The sequence below is a fragment of the Pteropus medius genome, unplaced genomic scaffold (assembly GCF_902729225.1).
Source record: "Pteropus medius unplaced genomic scaffold, Ma_sr-lr_union100, whole genome shotgun sequence".
NCBI classification, from domain to species: Eukaryota; Metazoa; Chordata; class Mammalia; order Chiroptera; family Pteropodidae; genus Pteropus; species Pteropus medius.
In genome coordinates this window covers 1,181,191-1,204,734 of record NW_024345599.1, presented here as the reverse complement: position 1 = coordinate 1,204,734, position 23,544 = coordinate 1,181,191, and the positions used below count along the sequence as shown (strand labels likewise).

General features: G+C 40.8%; 1 protein-coding gene across 1 annotated transcript in view; it reads right to left on the bottom strand.

Moving 5' to 3' along the window:
- PCDH19 (protocadherin 19) overlaps positions 1-23,243 on the bottom strand; it is a 69,491-nt gene extending 46,248 nt beyond the window's left edge. The window contains exons 1-2 of the mRNA XM_039874030.1: positions 19,928-23,243; positions 15,918-16,245 (exon numbers count right to left, since the gene is read on the bottom strand). Coding sequence (XP_039729964.1) covers positions 15,918-16,245; positions 19,928-22,074 — 2,475 coding nt within the window. The 5' untranslated portion in view covers positions 22,075-23,243. The remainder of the gene's footprint in view (positions 1-15,917; positions 16,246-19,927) is intronic.
- Between the last annotated feature and the right edge of the window lie 301 nt (positions 23,244-23,544).

Sequence of the window (23,544 nt, the reverse complement as noted above, 5' to 3'; positions counted from 1 at the left end):
TTCTTGTATATCTTTCTACATAATTTCATGTGTATATAAGTCAATAAAATATTCTTTTTCTCTCCCTTTCACCCAAATGATAGTGTGTTTACATCTTTTTCTGAATCTCCCTTTTGTTTAGTTAGCAATATATTTAGAGATCTTTCCATATAAATATATGAAACATTCACTTTTAAAAATTTTATATTGCTGGAAATTTTTATTTTTTGCTATACTAAATAATTCATCAATGAATAACCTTGCATTTTCATCATTTTGCACATGGTCAAGCATATCTATAAGATTAATACCCTAAAAACAGAATTGCTGACTCAAAGGTATATGCATTTGCAATTTTGAGACATTGTCAAATTGCCCTCCATGGAACTGGTGCCAATTTATACACTCACCAACAATGTATGAGATTGCCTGTTTCCCTATGGCTCCACCAGATTGGTAATGATAGTAAATTTATAATAATGCTTTGTGAGTACAGTGAAATGGGCTTTTATACACTCTTGATGAGACTATTCATTGATGGTGGTTTTCTGTGGGAAATATATATCAGATGTCTTAAAAATATATAAACTTTCAGATAAAACAATTTCACTTCTAGGAAATTTATTCTAAGGAAACAATTAGAGATCACGATGAGACTTATGTACAAGTATATCCATCATAGTGTTATTTATAATAAGACAAAAATTTAAATAACTTAAAAGGTCAACATCAGAGTGAGTAAAACCAGTCCTATCTATAGAAAATGTAATTCAAACAGAAAAAAAAAATCTTGCTTATTTATATTAATGTTATAGAAAAAGCTCTTATGATGTAATGTAAAGATGGGAAAAGAAACAGAATGATCTCAACTAAAATGATCCCAGTTTTAAAATAGTAAAAACATGGAAGTTCTTTTCATTAATTCGATACCTTTATTGAGCACTTATTTTATGCTAGGCACTGAACAGAAAGTAAATGGTAGCTGTCCCTGAGTCGTGGAATTATGGATGATTTTCTGTACTTTTCCATTTTTTTCCACAATAAAAATGAATTATTTTTATAATGAGTAACCAATAAAAGACAATAATAAAAGGACACAGCCTACATTTCCTCCAGACAATGGGTTTCTTAATAACTGTCAAGTAAAAGTCAGATAGTATACTGTATTCACTCAGGACATTAACAGAGATGTGTCTTGAAAGTTACTAACCTATTGAAATTACCATTTCTTGCAGGGGGCTTTTGTGTATCTCTGTCTCCCTAGGTGGCTCAATCTCCCTCATAATGGCACTGGTAAACAAGAACATCTCAACCACAACATCGAATCAATTCTGTTCTTGGATCCTAGGCAACAGCAGCCAAGGAGAATGGAGCATGGGGAGAACTTCAAGGTCTTTAGGCCTATCCAGAGCCCATAAACCAGTTCTAAACCCTCACTGACTGGCAACCGCCAATAAACTCAGAATTCGATAAACAAAATTCCTTGCTTTCAATCTTCTTACAACTTCCAGAGTTTTACATTCACTTTAGTGTTGATACAAATTTGCATAGTATCACATTTTATTTTTCTCAGAACACTGCAAACATGATAAACATTATCTTCTTTCAAATCCTGGCTTAAAATCAATCAAATATTGTAATTTCCTGGAAATTCTTTTCCAATATGAACAATCTCATCTTTAAGCCATACAAAGGGAAAATGTGAATCTTAAGTTGCTTCATAATTAAATTTCATGCATTCTTAATATATCTTTAAATGAGGACTAAAAGAACTGAGGTAGAGAAAACGAGCTGGAAGGGAGGTAGTAGTGTTTCCCTTGATTGCCCTTAATTTTTAGTCCCTTCTTTTTGTGCTCACACAAACAAAAAAGCAATAGATACCCATGTTATAATATGAAAAAACACATAACTCAAATCAAAACTCTTCTAGTTAATTGATTGCACACATAAGAAATACAGTCCTATTAAAGGCAATAGTCTCCATTTATCCAAGGGATTGATCACAGAATTAGGCTGCAGATGTTTTCTGTAGCAGGCGAACACTTCATCTATATCCAGGATGACATTGTACAGATGACATTCTCATCTATTAGCTATCCGGTAGGGGGCAAAGCATCTGCTTATTTGCTTTTTTAATGAGAATTTTCTTTACAATATCTAAATAGTTCTGATATCTACATAGAACCACTGAATAAATATTTTGCATTTAAATGAAGTACTTAGTGTGTGAGAAGTTTATAAAGCTATCGATTAAAGAGGTGTCCCAAAGGGTGCTGTTTTTTTTTCTTACGCTGTTCAGAGTTAGGCTACAAGATGGGGAGGCAGTCAAATAAATGTGCCTTTCTTAATAAGGATTGAATGCAGTCCATTTTGTTGAAAAAAACACAGTGCATTTAGTCAAGGCTAAATTTGAAATTTTGAGCATCTCATTGACCACCAACTTCTTTGTAGTTGTTGTAGTTCAAAATTGTCAGGGATATTGTATGCCTCAGAGCTAAAACATCCAAATATGAAATCAAATACTGAGGAATTTTAAAAAGATCCTCCTTCAAATTGGCTATTTAGTCCTGAAAAGGGCACTGAAAATATATATTTTGTGAAACTGGCCTTTAGAAAAAGCCTATATCAGTTTTGTAGTATTAAAAATCAGTACAGATTATAGTTAAATGTTACTATTTAAAAAACTCTCAATCTAAAAGTAAAAGTTGTGAACCAGATGCCTAACACTGGTGAGATAAATTTACTTTTATAAGAGTATACATATGAGCAAGAAGAATGAAGAAAGAAAAATATTTTTCATAACATTATTTCTCACATTTAAAGGTAAATTGTAAAGAAAAGAGTTATTTTTAAATGTAAACTTTCATACCTATTATCATCTGAGTAAGATCAAAAAGGGAAAAAGAAGAAAAAAAATTTAGAAGGTATGATTTGATTGAAAAATAAAAATAAAGAACATATTTATCTGTTGCTCCTCAGAATAATTTATAATCCTTTCTATGCCATCTCTTCAGCCCTTAATATGGACTGTGTAATTCGTACTTAACTTCTTTAAATAATTGCTTTTCTGATCTCAAAAATAATACATATTCAATGTAGAAAATTTAAGAAATTAGAAAAAATATATTTAAAAAGTAAAATCACCTGGTTTCCTGCAACGTGGAATAACTATTAATGCTTCCAGTGTTTTTATTTCTATGCATATATTTTTTAAACAATTGGAATAAATCTGTACATGCCATTTTGTTTACTGATTTTTTCAATTAATGTACATTATACCATGAGTGTTTTCCTGTGTCATTAAATATTCCTCAAAATATTTTAATGGCTTCATAGTATTCCAGCAATGTATGTACCATAAATAAATTTGTCATTCACATATGAATTATATTTAGGATGTTTACAATATTTTATTTCCATAAATTATGCTGTGGTTAACACCCTTGAACATGAATTTCTGAGCAGGTCAAAGGTTATTTCTTTAGGATAACTTCCAGAGGAAGAAATGCTAGATATTTTAGGGCTTTTAATGTATATTGACAAATTGCCCCCAAGAAAGATTATATCAAATTTCAATTCTATCAATTATACTCCATATAGCAGTGTATGATAATCACACCTTTCCCAATGTTGAGTATATTTTTTAAATATTTCCTAATTTGATAAGTAAAAAAAAAAAAATGACATCTTGCACATCAAATTGTTGTCTGTGGTTCCCTGAGGTAATGAATTGGTGAGGAGGGAGTTGTGGAAACTTTAACTTCTAGTTTATATACTCCTGTATTGCTCAAATTTTTAATAAGTATATATAGTGTTTCTAATTAAAGGTTAACAATGGCATTACATTGCTATTATTTGGTTACTAATATTGGAATATTCTCATTCTACTGGCCATTTGTACATCTTCTTTATGAATTACCTATTTGTGTCCTTTTCGATATTTTTATATTGTAGTATTTGTCTCATTTATTGAATTGTAAGAACTCTTTATACATTAAGGGTGTTGCTTAAATGTCCCCTTATCCAAGATGTCTTCTCTGAACTTCCTAGAGAATCCTCATTCCTGAAAGAACATGTATCTTTTACACTTCTTTATTTTTCTCCATATCACCACTTAACATATTATATATTTATTTGCTTGTTAACATATTATATATTTATTTGCTTGTTGTTTGTCTGTGCCCTTAAAAATATATAAATTCAATGGGGACAGGGACTTGTTTTGTTCACATTTGTATCCCCAACATGTTGAATACTGACTAGGACAAAGTAAGTACCTTGTAAATATTTGTAGAATTAATAAATATAGGTTCTTTGTTCACTATGTAAATTTAAAATATTTTCCCAGCTTATGTTTTTTTTATTTAGTTTAATATATTTTTGGACATACAGACATTTAAAAATTTTACATAGTCATAGCTGCTGGTCTTTTTCTTTGTGTTCATTTCTGTTTCTTTTATGTTTCTGAAGCTTTTCCTCAGTTTCAAGGTTAGATGGGTATTTACATTTCCTTCTAATAATTGTATTATTTGAGTTTTAATCTTAAAGTTTTAATTCTTAATCCATGTTGAATTTATTTTCTCATATAATGGGAAATCAAAAACGTACTTTTTCCTATTGTTAATCAATTACATGACACTACTTAATGAATAATCCTTACTTTACCTATTGATTTTGTTTTTTAAAAAATACATTTACCTTCTCATCTTGTCTCCTCATTGACAATATAAGCTATGAGGGTAAGTACTGCTTATACTTTCTCTATATCTCTCAGGCCTGAGTACTGTTTGGTCAATGAAGGATGATCTACAAATATTTGGTGGATAGGCAAACGAGTGAATATTTTCAAGCCAAAATATTTTTTTGAAAAGAGCCTAACTACTAAACAGTAAGTCCATTCACTAAAATCTAGAGGCAATCATCATAGATGGTTAGGCTTTAGCTAGAATGAATGAATACCCTTTAAGAGAAGGGCACGATTACCACTGTAAAACTCATAAACTCATCAGTAACAAAACATAACACCGGACACCATAAAAAAGGAATTATATAGAATTAGCCCTGCCTTTATGAAGCCCCTGAAAAATACTCTTCATGAGGCTTAAGAGTAAAACTAAGCTTCCCAAGGTCACTTCAACTGACTTACCCTTCCCCTGAAATAGCAGGTTATTCCTTTAAAAAAATAGATTGTTTATTACAGACAATGCCCCAAATCCTGCCAAATGCAATCCACTAGCCTCCAACATGCAGTGAGTTTAATAATTCTGGAATCAAATCTACTTTAAAAGAAAACCTACCTCATTTTTGGCTCACAAACAAAACCCCATATATATTGATTCTGTTAGCCTCTTATGACTTAAAATTTAAAATAACAACAATGAAAATACATGTTTTTATTTAATTCTGGCTCTTTGCTGATTATCTATAGCAAACAGCAAAATGAGCAAGGCTATGGTGAAGTGCTTCTCATGCCAACAAATGTCACAAAGAGAATGACAATCAGTGAAATATATCGTTAAGCATAAATAGTGGCTCAAATATTTATCTCTATTTCAAAGTATTAAAATGAGAAAAATTTCAAAGAGGAAACTTTGAGCAATTGCATTAGAAGTTGCATAATTTGGTTAGACTAACCTTAGAATGGAATAAAAGACTGCTTATTTACATAATGTTGGCCTTCAACTGTATGAAAGGTTAGACAATTTATCATGATATACAAAACAGTTCTCAAGAACACCTAACTTAAAAAGGAGATCTTGGTGACTTGCAGCTCAATGAATTTTTAGGTAGCGTGAAATCAATATAACTTATATTTAAGTGAATTTTCATTCTTTTGAAAGGTCTAGTTTGCCAGGCAAGAGGACTATATCTCCTATTCATCTGTAGAACAAGTACAGACCAAGCGAAGCAAGGTTAGTATACTCATTGCTGTCCTTATTACAAAACTCACATTGGACATGGACATCTATTTGAATGGGAAGGCTACTGAGTTTTGATGTACACACTCACAACTCACATTAGATACAAAATATGTTGCTCTCATTTAAAAGCTAAAAGGCTGTGCCTATTTTGTTACCTATCTTAGCTAAGTCTCTTACCCTTAATATCACCTACAGAGCAGCCATTGTCATTACATTAATACTACTGTCAAACCTTAATACTATATGAAGCCTCTCAAAGCAATGCTACAAAGTTCACAGAATTACACTCAGAGTTGCAAGAGAAGTTGGAGACCCCTGACCCAATCTCCTCACATGATTGTTCAAGAATTAGTGCAGTCTGGCATCTGTTTGTATTTTTTTAGAATTCTCAATGTCTTGGAATCTGACTTCCTTAGTAATAATAGATTTCAATAAACTAAAGTTCCTCTTTATTAGGTTTTTAATACTGCTTTTTTTTTTTTTTTTTTTGCTAGTGACCTCCTCCCCTATCCCAGAATGACAGATTTCTAGATTATCTTTGGGGATACGGTGACTCAGGGTCTCTCACACAGTAGAGATAACTGCCCTGATGGCATTTGCTAGGCTCAAAGAGTGAGGAAAGCAAGGTGTTGCAAGTGCTACACACATTTTTTGATTCCATACCACCACATATGACACCAAGCACAGCCACAAACCTTTGCAGTTCCGTTTTTTCTTTACCTTCTATGATCTCTTCTTGAAAGTCCCAGATGATCAGATGCACAAAGACTGAGCCCCCTGATGCCATTCTAACAATGTCCAGTGCCATGCTATTTATGGCTTACCAGTTTTATAATGTTTTGCTCTATGAGGCCACTATTTAGTGTATAGTTTGTGCAAAGACAGTTTAGTTTTCTTTCCATTTCAGGCATTGCCTTATTGTATTTCTTACTGCAACAAAGCGCATACTTTTTCATTTCTAAAGAATTACCAGTAAAGGCAAAATTAGAAACAGTGACCTAGAGGTGTATGAACACACATCCCATTAGCAAGCCCACAAGCCACACAGAAGATTGGTGTTTTATATGTAGCATTTATGATTTGTTTCTAAAGAGCCATAACTATCATAAATTGTTTTGCAATTAAAAAGTCAGGCAAAACCCCACTATGAAAAAAACATTATTTAATACCAAATGTCATCATGTTCTCTCCCCTAAACTCTTAAGAAGAAATGTTACCATTAGCATACTCTATCACTCAAAAGTCTATACTTGAGAAAACGGAAATGAACTATTAAGGAAATGACCAGTACAGCAAGATCATAATCAATGCCAGTCTTCTGAGTGCAGCGTGCCTGTGTGCTCACCAAGGCCTCTGTGCCCAGCAGCATAGAGGAGGAAATCAGTCTTCCAGAAAGCCAGATGCCTCTGTTCATCCCTGCATTTCTAGAGTCCGGCCTCCCTCAAGCATGTCAAGTTTCACATATGAATGCTAGATTACAGACATCTTTAGTTATAAAAAAAAAAAAGTTGCTTAAAGGTTAAGCCCATCCCTCTAAATGAAGTCTGACTTAGTCTCCCTACACATACATCTCACTTAGACAGCCCAAACTAGATTTCCTCAAATGAAGTGAATTAAAGAGGAAGAGGAAGCCTTGAAACAGAATTATACCCAAAAGAAACAAAAAGAAACTGAGCCTCACAAAATAATTTCCAAAAATTGAAATGATTATTTGGCTGCTTCCTACTCAAAGCTCTCAATTTAAAATAGTACCTGGAAGATCTGTTCCTGGGCTATATCAAATTGGGGTACCCTGGCCTCACATTTTAGGGGATCACACCCTGCTGTGACTAGACTTATAAGCTCTTTCTCGAGGAGGCAACCAGCAGAGTGTTAAAGGTAAGAAGAGGGGCTATAAGGACCTAAGCTCATAAGACCAGCCCCTAAAGGCTCCATCACCACAGAGACAGAATAAGTGGGTGAGAGAAGTGATGATGTCTTTCTCCTCTCTCTCCTCTCCTCTCTCTCTCTCTCTCTCTCTCTCTCACACACACACACACACACACACACACACACACACTCTGATACAGGAAAGTCTGGCCTTTAGATTGACCTTATCTTCCTGCCAGCTTATACAGGGAATCCATTTTTGTTCAGAAGAGCAAACTACACAATCTGAGAAGAGGTGCCCTTCATGCTCTGGAAATTAGATTTAGGAGTGAAAATAATCCAGAAATCAGAGAAAGCCAAGGCCATGCTGGTGGCAGTGAGCGAGAGCAGCTTGCAACAGAACAGCAGCCAGATGGGGCCCTGTGGGAGAAACTGAAAACTGGCCACCCTGCACTCAGAGACTTAATGGAGCATCCGAAGACTATACACATCAAGGCAGTGCCTAAGCATCTGACATTAAGAAGCCCTAGTGCTTGAACATAGCTCAAGGAGAATGTAGGTTTCACACCAAGCTTATTGCTTGCTTTAGTTTCACAAGGTCTGCTCAAAACTCAAGATAGCTGCTGCTAACCCCTGTATGTTTGTCAATCTGTCTAACTCTCTCTCTCACGTTTTTTTCCTTTCTAAAAAGTAATTTTCTCCCTCCTCAAAGGCTGAACTTTAAGGGAAGTCTAAGAGAGCTCTTTTATATTCCAAAGCAATTCCCAGGCTCTACTCAATTCAGGAAACTCTTTTTGACTTGGTAGTTTTCAGAACCTGGGGCAGCTAAGTGGGAGCCATCTTTGTCAGGTGCAAGCCCAACAGGCTAAGACAAAAAGCATAAAAAACATTCCTGATGGAACTCCGTTCTTCTAGCCACAGATATATAAAGAGTGGAGACAGATGAATAGAATGGGAGGTGGGTAGCTGTAGCCTTTTATTTATTTTTTTAAAAAATCTGGAGCAAATATAAAATGTTAACATTTGTTAAAATTGGGAAATCTGTATTTGTTTTCTCCGGACTCCATGTATTTAGAATAAACAGTGAGCATTCAAGGGAATAATGAATTAGCCCATCTACCAAGGGTTTGGTAAATCTTGCCAAGTGAGGAATCTCACTTTAAGCAAACAAGATATATAAAAATCCAGACTTATTTACAAAGGAAATCAGTTAGGAGTTGATTATTCCCATTACACAAGGGCTTTTTCTTTTATGAAAGAATACACCACAGGGTTTCTATAAATATCGAATGCCACCACTGTGGTTAACTTGGAGTCTAATTTATAAAACAAACACATGTTTGCTGCACAGCTTTTCAGGAACATAACTACTATTCGAAGGTATATCCACAGGTCCTCCTGTGGAACCCAATCAGATTTTCTGTCATGTGACAGAATGCATTTTGAAGCTGCACCAAAGGAACTGCTGTCAAGAAAAATGGAGTCCAGTTTTGCCCCAAATGTTACATGCCTTGATGAGTCATCAGCCTTCTCTGTAACTCCATTTTTATGATTATACAGTGGAAACACTGGTCCCTTCTGACACTTCTTCTAGGAGTGCTATGGAACTGTGTAGTCCTAACCAATATATTCAAGTAAAATGCTGAATGATAACAAATGAGATTTCCATATGAGAGCTCAAGTTCCTGGAGCTGACAGAGCTATTCTTCATATAGCTGCAGTACTTTCTTCACTATTCCCTGGGGAGACACAGGGAGGTGTTAGCAGCCTGGGTACACACACTGAAAGCAGAGAGACCCTCACCCTGCAGCCCACACAAAAACCACTTGTAACTATACAACAGCCAAAGAGGAAATGCAACTTCCCTATACAAACAACTGATCCTCTGGGATTTTCACTTCAAGTCTCTCAATTGTTCAAAGTAAATGAGGCTCACATTAAAGGCCAGCCAGTCACACATCAAGAAATCAAACCTTCTCTCAGTGGGAGAAAATGGCCACTCCAGAGCCAGTCTCCTGCCTCTCACACCCAGGCCTCTTGTACAATTGGCTTCATTTAACCACATCTGAGACACTCAATCCAGCCAAGCTTGGCCTTCCCTAAATCCTGAAAGCTGAGATACGCATGCAGAGGGGTCAATATCTGAAACTCCAAGCAGACACCTCAGATCCACTGCAGTGCCATAACTGAAAGACTCCAGCTTTGCCAGGAGGTGACGTCATCATCTTTTAGTCCTCTAAAAATTTTTAGCAAGCAATACCCTAATCCCTACCTTCAGCCTCTGGGCACAGTGTACTAGAGCCATAGCAAATACTAGGGCAAGGTTGGGGAGGCAGAGTTCTGCAGCTCCTCCCACCTTATAAGTCTGACTGACAAAGAAAAACCATGTGGAGGCACTGGGACCCTAAACAAGTGGTCCTCTGATAAGAGGAATTCCAAACCCTCAGAGCCCTCTATAGAAAATGTCCTGCCTCCAGTCCCCTAGGGAGAGAAATCTCAGGATCATTAGCAAGTGCTCTGGCTGAGCTCAACTTCAGCAAAGGTGTATGGGGAGAGAGGTGATCTCTAAGGTAACCAGTTAATTGCCAATAAGGAATGATAATAATAAATTAGCAAATACTAATGTAAACTAACTCAGCTCTGCTGCAGTTGCATGGAGACGACAGAGGAACAGTTTATTATGGAACACATCTTGCAAGCGGATCCCCGCTGGGAAACACACCACCTGGACTAGATGTGAAATGGGCCAATAAGATACAATGTAGGCAATGGGTAGCCAGAGAATGTCTTAGTAGAACTGGAGCCATTGATTTTTTTTAAATTTATTGGGGTAACATTGGTTAATAACATTTTGTAAATTTCAGGTGTATAACCTTATAATATGACATCTGTATATTCCATTGCGGGCTCACCACTCAAAGTCTAAGAGAAAAATAGATTAAGTGTGCTTAAAAGGTATAGGCTACACTGTTTAACATTGTTTCCTTCCACAGCCTGAGAGTTACTTTTGACCCTTGGGGATAAGACTTAGATAGTTCCAAGACCCAGTCATATCAAGAAAAGTAAAATAAAAAATGCTCGATGAAGGGTTTGTTAGTCTGCTTTAATTGGAAGTAGTGATTTGTATCACTTTCTTGCTATTCAAGCCAGCCTCATGATACCTGTTACTTTTTAATAATTTTTGAATCTGACAATAAGGTTTGTGGTTGTTTTTCTAATTTCTTAGCTTAGAGTTTCACTTAAATCACTGCAATTCCCTAACTTTAAAATTCTGTTTTAGAGACCAAAGAATGCTAAGCTATTTCTTTTTATTTTCTTCAAAGCCTAACTGGTGTTTTAGTTTCATTATTTGCACTAAAATAGCATGCATTGAAACTTTTTGTAGGATAATTGGAAGCATTCAATTTGGTCTGCCACATATACCCTTGTTCTTCTTGCCTACCTACACTGCTACTCATGAAACTGCTTGGTGAGTGACCATAGCAGAGCACACACAAAGATGCTACAGTTTGCTAGTGAAAGGTAGAAAAATAGCGAACTCAAGATTGAATTTGAAGCAAAAATCTAAATCCTTTTGTACCTAAGATTAGAATTCTGGAAGCTCTTGTCCACTAATAGATTCTTAGAGTTGTCAACTTCAGAGTATTTAACACTAGAAAACTAAAATTTAAAAATTGCCTCATCAAAGAGGCTATATGTTTGGTCAGGAAAATGTCCCACCCAAGTCTCCATTACTAGTAGAAGAAATGAGTTGCAATTTCTTCCTCTGGCAAGGACCACGGCCTGGATAAAAAAGAGCATAATGAAGAAATGCTTATGTACAAAGAAGTTACACTTTCCAGCATGCAGGGGTGCCCATTAGGCATGCCTTCATTCCATAAGATTGAGAGAAAAATTATTTGCCATACTAAGGAGCCTCTAAAAAATTGAAATATTTTTAGAAAAATCTTAGCAAACTGACAAACCTACTAACATTCTCTCTTCTTCATTCTGTTTCTTTTTCAGCCTCCTTTTCTCTCTATTCAATCTCCATCCCTATACACCCATACCCACACTCACCCACACATTCACTTACACATACACTAAATCTATGGACTAAATAAACCACAATGCCAAGGAATGCAAACCTCATCTTTTAATTTAAAATATTTAAGAGATACCTGACATCACTAATTCTACAAAACTTTTCTGCAAACAGCAAAGTCTTCCTCCACTTTCCCCCCTCAAATTTGTGTACAAAACCAAAAAAATCAATATGGCTGATTTCCTGACTAACATCCCAAGACTAGTAAATAATGATATACAATCTAGGCAAGATGATCTCTGTAATACTAAAAGCTGAGTTCCTATTCTCCAGACCAATGCTCCATTCTCTTTACCTTAGCTACCTAACTGCATTTAAAGTCATGTTCCTTTTGGTTTCTAGAGCCAATATTAAGACGTGGCTAGGTTTGCACACTAATGCAAAAGTTACCCTCAAATGAGCACCAAAACTTGAGAGCTCAACAGTAAATCTGTGCATAAACGATGGAAGCACTGCCATGGAAGGAGGAGAAGGGGGGTGCTCAAGAGCCCACAAAATAGTAACACCTGATTAGAAACTCTTGCATTGCATGCAGGGAAATCTTGCAGGTGATCTTAGCTCCCCAACTAGACTGTGAACTCCTGAGGGCAGAAGTTATATCTTATATTTATTTTGGCTCCTCATGGTATCTGCCACACAGCTGAGTACACAGTGGATACTCAAACAATGCTTACTGATTTGATCTGATGCCATGGTGATAAACTTCAAAGTGTGATGGAGTGCTGTGAGGGAAGCAGTTCTGACTCCTCTGTAATGCCACTGCCAGTAAGCCCTGCAACTGATTCTCTGCACCTAATGAAGGGAGTGGGTTTGTCACAAGGTAGCCCAGCAGAGGAACCTCATGGGTAGTGTGACCTTTGGTCTCAATCTGAAGAATAAGAATGTAACATATGTTCAGGACAGAGATGTTATCCTAAGTTGAAATAACCTGTTGAAATAATCTGTTTACTTGTCTGTCTCCCTGTAAACTCCCTGGGGTCAAGGATAAAGTTTTATTTTTGTATCCTCGGCAGGTAGTACAGTGTCGGCACATTTGAAGTGTGCAATAAATGCTACTGAATTGAATTAATAAACAAAAAATGGTTTAATGAAATAATATGAAGAAAAATGTGACATAAGATTTATTTTTAATGCCAGTTTATTTATTATTTTTTCATACTATATATACATATTTTTTAACATTTTATTTTTTTATTTTCCCCCTCCCCCTAAGATTTAATACAGAAATTTCCATAGAATTTTATAGATTTATCACATTGTAGTACTTATCACTGTGCACTATAATTGCTTAATAAATGTTGGTTTCCTGGATTGATTAATTAATTAATGAGGAAAATATAAAGAAAAGGTAGGAAATATATCAGTATATTATTATCCTAGGAATGGTGAATATCTCATTGTACCTGATAGTAGTAGCATTTATCACTCTATACTGCAAATCACCTATTTGTTTGCTTGTTTACCCCATTAGAATGTGCATTCCTTGAGATCAGTGACCACCTTTTTTATTTCTCTAACACTAGAGCCTAGAGCAGAACCTTACAAAGAGTAGACACTCAACAAATATTCACTGAATGTATGAATCAATCATTTCTGCTCTTCTATAGAGTTCACTGTACCTCAAGTATCCTACCTAATCCACATTGAGGGGCCCCTAGTATGGGAATGAAAGGAGAAGTGTCATTTTTCCCATGTAGGACTTTTTGACATATATAGGTTAAATGGCCTGATTCATACATGGCTGTGAGTGGGTCTCTCCCCTTTCCAACTGGATTTGTCAATTGAACTCTCCAGGACTGTGTATTAAAAATACATACTTAACCTCACTGTGTCTAGTACAAACTGTCTTGGCCCTGACTAGCCCTAGACACTAGATCTGTGTGATTTTGTTAAATAAAGAGAGCATCTGGCTTTGTAGTCAGGGATAGGATCAGAATGCAGACTTTCAATGGTTTCTCTAAATAATTGAAGCGATATTTTCTTTTATTCTGCCAGTAGGAGAATCTCAGAAAGAACACCAAGATCTTAGGTAAACCATGTAGACATAGCCATATGTCTCCTGCCTTCTCCAAGTACTTCATAGACACCGAGGCTCTCATTTCTTTAGTGCCTTGAATTGCTTGCATAAACAATCACCAAGCCCTCAGGATTCAATCATTTTGTCTATCTCCACAAGCAACAGCAGTCAGCACATTAACCCTCCACGATGGCATATTTTACCTCCATTGTTTAAATAACCAATATGAATACTCTAACCACACCACTTTGTAGGTCTTATCTATATAGAACAAGCCTAAATTCATCTTTAGTTATAAGTGCCTAGGGAGTCACACTCAGATGTACAGGCCATTACAATAGTGATTTTCCAATTATTGTCTGATTCAGAGGGCATCTACGTGTCAGACCCTTTACGTTACTCAATGTCATCTTGTTCCTTGGACCAACCTTGCATGGTAGATGTGCCCATTTTCTAGATGAGGAAACAGATTTAGAGGGATTCCATAGCAAGAGGTATACCCCAGATTCAAAACCATGTTCTATCTGATTCCACTACATAGCACTATCTCTCCCTCTCCATTGCTGAACTCTTGGTGGTCCACAAGTAGTCTTCTAATAGGTCTATGGTCTAGTCACTAAAATTCATAATTATAACTGAGCCTACCTAAAATAACACTGGATTTTTAATAAATCCTTATTTATAGATTGAAAATACTGGTGTTTTTCTTGCTGGCAGAATATCATCAGTTTCTTATCAAAAGCACTGCTGTTTAGTCCTGTTAATCCTAGGAGAAGCAATCGATGTAAGTGGTCCTAAAACCCCTTGCCCTCTGAAATTGATAAAAATACTATGAGGCTATTTTATGTGCATCATAGCCCAGGTATGTCAGGCTGAATTATTTCTAAGTCAGGAACGTGTCACTGAAATAGCACTTGCCAGAGAGTTATAGAGCCCTGCAACTTAGTCCTCCTCTCTCTCTCTCTCTCCCCGACCCCCCCTCCCCTGTCAATATCCTGCTCTGTGAGTCTGAACAAATCCCTTTGCATCTCTGGGCCTCCATTTCATCATCTACTGTAGGGCAATCTATCAAGGTAACTGATTGCAAGGGTCAAAAGAGACAATAGTTGTGAAGGTGCTTCAAAAAATGCGGAAGTGCTCTCCAAGTATACAGTATTCTCTTTATTAGTGGCTTGGAAGAGGGTAATGCACCTCCCAGAGCATCAAATTTTCAACCAAAGAGAGACTTAAGCAATTCATGGAAAATAAAATCAACTTAAGAACTGCTATGTATACCCTTCTACCCAGCCACTATCATCCACATTATCACCCTGCTACCCTGAGATATTTCAATAGCCAGCAAACATCAGACCGCATAGTATTTCTTAAAAAAATGCTTCCATTTGAAAACATTCATTCCTGGTAAAGGGAAACAGAGCTAATTCAAATGTATGGTTAATTCCTGAAATGTTCATTATTACTGACAGTTTCAAGTTCCTCATTTGTCAAATGTCACCATAAGAACTACCATGAAATGACAAGTGGATTTTTAATTTTTTTGTTTGTCTTTTTTTTTAATCAACCCGTTCATATTCTCAGCAAAACATACATATGACCAAAGAAAATGCAAAATGGGGCTTTAGAAGGCTGAGTCACTCTCACACTGGGAAATTGGCCCCTGAGCATTCTAGGGTTCACACTATTTAAAATCACTTGTTGACTCTTTGCCACTTTAACTGGAATATAGGTACCACTGGCTGGCAAGCATCATATTTGCAGAAAGTACAGCAAATTAATATTATGCCAAAATACCATACAAGGATTTCAAAGGTTCAGACCCCTTGAACTTTCACTTCCAACATCCACCCCTACAAAGGCCCAGTATGTTGGATTACAATTTGACCCAAGAAGCACTGGTAGCAAACCTTGATTATGGAAATAGGCTTAGGCAGAGAAGTTCTCCCCACCCCTGCCAGGAAATGTGCCAGCTCAGAGACCTATAGGGTCCAGGGAGTAGCATGGGAAAGAAGTCTGGGAGGACCTCACACAGCCATTTAGCTGCACTCACCTCGGGCAGAGGCACACCATTGATGATCAGGTCTGGCTGCTGGGGCCCCTGGCTGTTGAAAGAGTGATGGTAGATGTGGTTGGCGCTGGTATTGCGGGTATTCTGGTTCTCCACATTCAGGAAAGTGCTCTCAGAGCGGCGGCAACCCAGGGGCAGCGTCTGCTGGTGGTAGTCGAAATAGTTGAGGGACGAGGTCAGGGAGGAGCAGCTGACAACGTTCATCTTGTCTGTCTCCTCCACATCCCGGGGTACCAGGCGGATGTCATTCTTACTGATTTTTTTCTTCTTGCTTGATTTCTTTTGATGCCCATAGGAGTACTCAGCGATTCTATGTGACAGAAAAGGCAGCATGTATCGCTAACGCCCTCCCAAACCATGCATTGATTAATAAACATTAAGCACCCTAGAGAGTTGCATTCCATATCCACTCCAGTTTTTCATTTGGGAGCATTACATCATCAGGTTTCTCCCTATGTTTTCTACATGTGAAAAGAAGCCGAGGGCCATAAAAATTTCAAATTAAACATAGTAACCGCCCACTCAACCCCCCAAAAAAGTTTATGTACACTGGATTTGGAATTCCTTATTGTGAGTGACCATTTAGCAAGGGTGGGGTGATGGGGAAAGTTGAGCCTATGGGAGAGAAAGCATTAAAATGCTCAAATCTGTAGCTTCCCTGGAACCCAAAGGAACTCCTGGGTGAAGCAATTCCTAATTAAATAGAAGAGGAGATAGAAGAAAATAAATAACAACCCCCTTTCCAGTTTCTCCAGGCATTTGCCAGGTGGGAAACACCCTCAATCAGGTTTCTCTATGACTGACCTAATGAGTTTGGGACTGGAGTAGGAGACCAGACCCCGTCCTTTGACACATCCTCACCTCCTCTCCTCCACACTCTCCTTTTCCCTGCCCTAGCCCTGCTCCCTTCTATTCTCTACCCCACCCACTCCTCTCCTAGAGAAATCTCATAGCCAAACCCATCCGAATGAGGGAAAATTCCTCTTTACTTCTTTCCCCTTAGGCTCATTTTCTCCTCAGCTTTTTTGTCTTGCTCCTTACTAAGGGGAGAAACCGAGATGTAATGCAGACACTTGCTGTTTTGTCCTTTTTTAAAACAGCCAAGGAGACAAGTGATGGTTAAACAATTACTGCAAAGGAATTTAAAGGTTAGTGCATTCAGCATTCTTTTCCCATTCAGGTGCACCTACAAGCAGCTGTGCTGCAACTCGAACATGAAGAGCTCAATTTAATTAACACTGACACAGACCCAGCAACATGCACCAAAGACATCAAGCATTAAGAGACTTGTCAAAAGAAATACATTAAAATGTAGCCAGATTCTCAAAGTCATTTATTATTTTGCACACAAATGATTCAGCCTATCGTTTGGGAATTCAATTTCTGGGCAATAATCAGCAAAACAATAGGGTTAATAAATAATACAGGTTGATCTTTACAAGGGAAAGACTGTGCCTGTATTCTCACTCGACAAAACTAATTGTCTGAAGCAAAAAGGGAGCCCAATTCAAGCAGCGATTGCAGATCATCTAGCAAGTCTCATAAATGCTTGCATTTGTGGAAGAGACTCTGCAGAGGCTGAGAGCAAGAAACCTCTGCCTAGTACATAGAAAGACAGGCTCTTGAACTTTAAGTTTCTCAAAAGTCTGAGCAGACTGGGAGATTGCATATCTCCAGAAGCAAATTCTTGCTCTGTCCCCAGGATCTTCCAAGAACTGAGCAGTTACGTTCCCCTCCCCTTTGGCTCTGTGCTCAAGCCAAGACTTGCAGTGATGGCAAGCTGATGCTAAGGCATAGGAGAAGATAAAATCCCAAAGATCCCAGGACAGGGGTTGATTTTCTTTTCTAATCTGTTTACAGAATCAATGGGAAGTCCTAATCATTTTGTTTACCCATGATGGGTAAGATTGGCAATGCCCTGTCTAATTATTCAGCTGAGGCATTCATTATGCAGCCTTGTCTGCATTGACCAATTATTTAATTAAACTGTACTTCATTAATCCCAGACCATCACAAGGAACAGAGTTCTTTACAAAATATACATGTGAGTGAAGTTAGAGAGCACTGAGATTTTTTTTTTTTCAATTTAAATTCTTTCCTCCCTGTTTAATGATCTTCCTGGCAAGCTCTAGAAAAAAATCTCTCACTTCTAGTCATACATCACCAAGAGGTGGTAAAGGCTTCAATCTCTTTATTTCAGGTTGATTTCTTCTTCATCAAGAAAAGGGTCTTATGCATTTACTTTATGCTGAGGAAATGACTTAAAAAGAGCCCTCTCTACCATTATCTCATATAAATAAATTTTTATAGATCCTGCATTTTTCTCTTATAAAAATAGCCACTGGCAGTTGCAGGTTTCAAAGGTAAGAGTAATATTAATTTCCATTTCTCTCATCTGAAATGACTTGGAGCTGAAGGGAGGAAAAGTCACGGCCATTTCACTAGTAACAGGATTAAAGCATTTATGAGGCATTGCAGCTGCTCTTTTATGGCACCTGATTGATATTCATGTGTGGTTAGCATTTGTCTACTAACTTGTGTAATGCAGAGAATAGTAAAAGGGAAACAATAATTGCATGGCTGTTACATATTCAGGGGGCTCTGATTCACAGAAGTGTGTATTTCAGATGTCAAATACAAATCGGACCTACGGGAACATATTTTGATTGATTAACATGCAAGCACAGATGGCACAAAAGACACACTAGATGTGTAGGTGTGTTGAAAGCACACACACACCTTGGTTCGAAATAGCAGCATCATTCATTTTCAGCGAACTAAAGAAGCAACTTTTTTCCAACCGTTTCGATGAGACACTGCTGGAAAAAATTACATGCATTATCCTAAATTGGATTCTAGAAATACTTAGACTTATTCGTTCTACCCACTTGTGAGGAAGAGCTTCAGCAAGACCCTCGAATATGCTTATGAGGAAATCTTTTATTTGTTGTTGTTATGAAACAGTAGTGTAATTAATTCCAGTTTCCATATTTCTATTCTCTCTCTCTCTCTCTCTCTCTCTCCTGCCACCCCCCACACTCACATATCCTGCACACACTTCAAAGGAAATTGTAACACAATAGTCCATAGTGACATCCACTGGTAGAGAGCAGATCTTAATGCCACAGCAGTCTCACATTAGAGGGAAACACCATCAACTCCAGAAGATGGCTATTTTTACTGAAACTTCTGGATGCAAAGTCCTGTTCCTCTTTGGGATATTTGGTCTCTACCTCACTAACTGACCAGATATTTGAAAACGTACAGATGACTAGTAGAATTTTACTTTACATAGCCAGATATTTGGGGACTGGACACAACATAAGCAAAGAACACACTAAAAAAAAAAACAACAAAAAAAACCAGTAATCACTTGCTTTCTTTCCCATCTATTCCTGCTCTCTCTTCCCTCCAACTCTGTTTCCTACCTTAGACTCCCACTCGCAGGCTCTCTTCACACTTTATCTCTACAATAAGACAGAGCAGTTGACAGCACTCCCTCTCCTTTTAGTATCTGTCCCCAAAACACTGTGCCCCAGAAATCAAGTAGTGATACTTGGTGGTTCTGCTTAAATTCAGTCCTTCTCTCTCTCGTCTTCCTTCCTTCCTCCTCTGTCCTTCCCTTTTCCTCCCCTCCCTCCCTCCATCCTTCCTTTTCTCTCTCTCTTTTTCTCATTTTTTTTCTGTCACAACTTCATGGAGGCAGCTATGCAATTTTTAAAATGATAATTGCTTTTCTGCTCATCATCATTATGTGACAGAATCCATTCAAACAGTAAATGATTGTCTTCCAGCAAATTGTCAGATCAAAAGAATTGATCAACTTGGACTGCCATAAACTCCCCCTCCAAAAAGAAGCATTGTAGGTGCATGCATGCCTTTAAATAAAAAAAAAAATTAAAAAAAAAAACGCATTGGGATTTTCACACAGAGACTTAGATACACCTTATTCATCCAAGACAAAGAAGGAAAAAAAGAAAAGTTGGCTCTACCTGCAGTTGTAGGTCCTGATCTCTTTGTTGTCTCGCTTGCACTTGATTGCCACGAAGATCATAGTGACAAAGAGGATGCCGGCAATGGAGCCCAAGGCGATAATGAAAATCAGGGACAAGTTCACCGAGCCCATTGACTCTTGGGCGTCGAGAGCAGGGGAGAGGTAGATCAGGACGAGCGCAGAGGCCGACAGAGACGTCTTGCCGTGATCGTGGGCCACCACAATAAGTTCATAGGAAGCCTTGGAGTTCTCGCCGAAGGTGCGAGTGGTTCTGACTTCGCCATTGACTTGGTCTATTTCAAAAAAGCCGCGATCACCCTCGGTCATGTCGTAAGTGACCCGGCCGTTTTCTCCTTCGTCGTAGTCGTCTGCTTTGACTACTGTTACCAGATACCCTATGCCGGAGTTGCGGGGGATGTAGACCTCGGCGGTGCCATTGATCAGTGGTGGGGCTGTGATGACTGGAGTATTGTCATTGACGTCAAGGATGATTACCCGAACCGTAGCATTACTCTGCAGCGAGGGCAGGCCGCCATCCTTGGCCAGCACCTTGAATTCGAATGCCTTGGTCTGCTCGTGGTTGAAGGATCGCAGCGCATAGATGTCACCCGAGTTGGGGTTGATGGAGACATAGGTGAAGACAGGCATGTCCCGCACCTGTGACGGCACTATCTGGTAGGAGACACTGCCATTGAGACCCAGGTCGGGGTCTCTGGCAGACACAGAAAGCAGATAGGCGCCGGGTGTGTTGTTTTCCTGCACAATGACCTGATAGTAGGGCTTAGAGAAGTGCGGGTGGTTGTCGTTCTCGTCGGTGATGCGCACAGTGAAGGACTTGGCACTCTGAAGCATGGGCACGCCGCCGTCGCGCGCCTGGATGGTGAGGTTATACTGGTCGTGCTGCTCGCGGTCCAGCCGCCCGTCTACCAAGATAGTGGAGAAGCTCTCATATTCCTGCAGCCGAAAGGGCACGTTGCCAAGCAAACGGCACTGCACACGCCCATTGAGGCCGGAATCGCGATCAGACACCCGAACCAGAGCAATCACGTAGCCCGGGGGGGCGCTCTCGCTCACCTCCACCAGCTCGCTGTTGACCGACAGCAGGTTGATGACTGGTGGGTTGTCATTGGTGTCCAGAACGCTGACAGTGACCTTGCAATGTGCTGGAATGGAGTTGGGCCCCAGGTCCTTGGCCTGAACGTCCAGTTCGTACACGTGGCCCTCTTCGTAGTCTAGGGCACCGGTGACCGTGACCAGGCCACTGTGAGGGTCAATTTGGAAAAGCTCACGTGTGCGGTCATTAACGTAGCCATAGAAGGAATAGACCACCTGGCCATTGGTGCCTTCGTCTGGGTCGCTGGCGTTGAGGCGGATGACGGGCGTGTTTGGAGGTGAGTTCTCTGGCACGCTCACCGAATAGGTGGACTCGCCAAACACTGGGTTGTTGTCATTGGAGTCGGTCACCTTGATGCTGAGGCCAACAGTGCCCAGGTGCGGCGGCTCACCACCGTCGAGAGCAGTGATGCGAAAGCTATAGTGCGACTGCGTCTCACGGTCCAGGCTCTTCTCCACCACTAGTTCGGCAAAGCGTGACCCGTCGCCGCGGGTCTTAATTTCCAAGCCAAACAGCTCATTAGGTGTGAGCTCGTAGGTCTGCACGCCAAAGCTGCCTGAGTCCGGGTCGTAGGCACTGTCCAGCGGAATGCGTGTGCCGGGGCTTGCCGCCTCCGAGATCTCCAATTCTATCTGTGCCGCTGGGAAGCTGGGCGCGTTGTCGTTCAAGTCCTTGATTTCCACCTTAATCACGCAGATTTCCATTGAGCTGGACATGACCTCGAGTGAGATGATGCACTTGGGGCTCTGGCGGCACAGCAGGTCGCGATCGATCTTCTGCTTGGTGACCAGCAGGCCCGAGCTGGGGTTGATGTCCACTAGGTGCGGAGCCGAGTTGGACACTACACGGAAGGCAGAGGCTTGCCGTGGGTCCAGCGCGAAGCCCGCCTCGCGCGCGTCCTTGGCCACGTTGGCGATCACGGTCCCGGCGCGCTGCTCCTCTTCTACCGAGTACTTGAGGTTAATGAGGGCAGCCGCCTGCGTCCACAGTACGGCCAACAGCAGCAGCACCGGCAGCAGGAGCGACTCCATGGCTGCGCGGGGCTCTGCTTGGCCTCGCCTCTCCACGCCCCTCCGAAGCCGCCGCCGCCGCCGCTCCAGCTTCCCGCTGACTCGGGCCGCCTGTTGCGCACGCCCCGGGGCCCCAGAGGCCACGGGAGGAGTCCCACCCAGGGCGGCCCGGCGGCGCGGGGGAGACACCCGCGCTGGCTCCAATGTTGAAGTTGGGACAGACTCTGCGAGGGCTCGCAGTGGACCTGGAGGCTCCGGGGGACCCAGGGAGCGGCGCGCGGCCCCGAGCCCCCTCCCTCCAGCCCGGCTACTCAGTTTTCTCCCTTCAAAGTTAGCCGGGAGCGACTGGCCGCAGCGCCGCAGGGCTGCGGGTCCAACGGCGTCTGAGCTGCGGGGTTTACGTGCGGCTGAGTCCGGACCGCACTTGGGGCAAAGGCTAGGAGCACCGCGGGGGTGCAGCCTCTCAGGCACTAACCGGCTCGCCGCAGCGTACCGGCACTGGGGCTGGCGAGCGCGTTGTCTGTGCACCTGGCATGCGCAAGGACCTCCCCCCAGCGCTCCTGGCTCACTGCGGAGAGAGGACCCGCCTGGAACGCGCCCTCCAGGGTCTGGGGGGGGCACAGTGTCCTTTTTTGAGGCCTGTTTGGGGTCGCAGGCGGGAGTTTGAGTTGCTGTCAAGCGCTGCAGGCGCTGGGGTATCTGACTGAGCCGGATGGCAGTCCCGGGGCCGGCAGGGGAAGGGGGAGGGGAAAGAGGCAGCCGAAACAGGAGCGTGCTCCTTCGTGCTAAGGTTAGCTTTGGAAGGCTTGGGGGGCGCAGCTGTCCAGGATCTGAGGTGGGCGTTGAGTCCCCACCACAGATCAATTGGACTGCGGGCGTTTGCGTCTCAAAATTCGAAGTTACCAACGCAGCCCGAACCTCCAAATCAAGTTTGTGAAAACCGGGCAATGGCAATTTGTCCAAGAAAATCGAAGTCCCGGTTTTTCCAATGTCCAGAGGGGTGGGGGCGGGGAATGGGGAGGAGGAGAGGGGAAGCGACAACAGTACCGGCCAGGAGAGGCTGGGCCGCCGCCGTGGGTACGGGGGCTTCTCCTCCTCCCTGGGTCTGGACCGGAGTGTCGCTCCGAGGAATGCCGCCGTCGCCGCCGCGAGAGGAAGCCCTCCTAGCTCAGTCGCATGTTGCTGGGGACCGCTTCATCAGCTGCCACGATCAACGGTTATGTCGACGCCAAAGTTTACTTGCCGGAGCGTCTTGATTCCATCTTCCCAGAGAGGCGCTGGCCACGCTGCGTTAGGCTCCCTCCTTCCCCCGCGCTCTCGCACTCGGGAGGTCTGTCTCGCTCTCTTTCTGCCTCGGGTGGTGTATGAATGTGTGAGCGAGAGGAAGAGCGTGCGATGTGGAGTATGAGCAAGCAGGGGTGGGAGGTTTCGGATCTGCGATGAATCCGCTCAGCTGGAATGCCGCGGAGAGCAACGCGCCAAAGGCCGGCG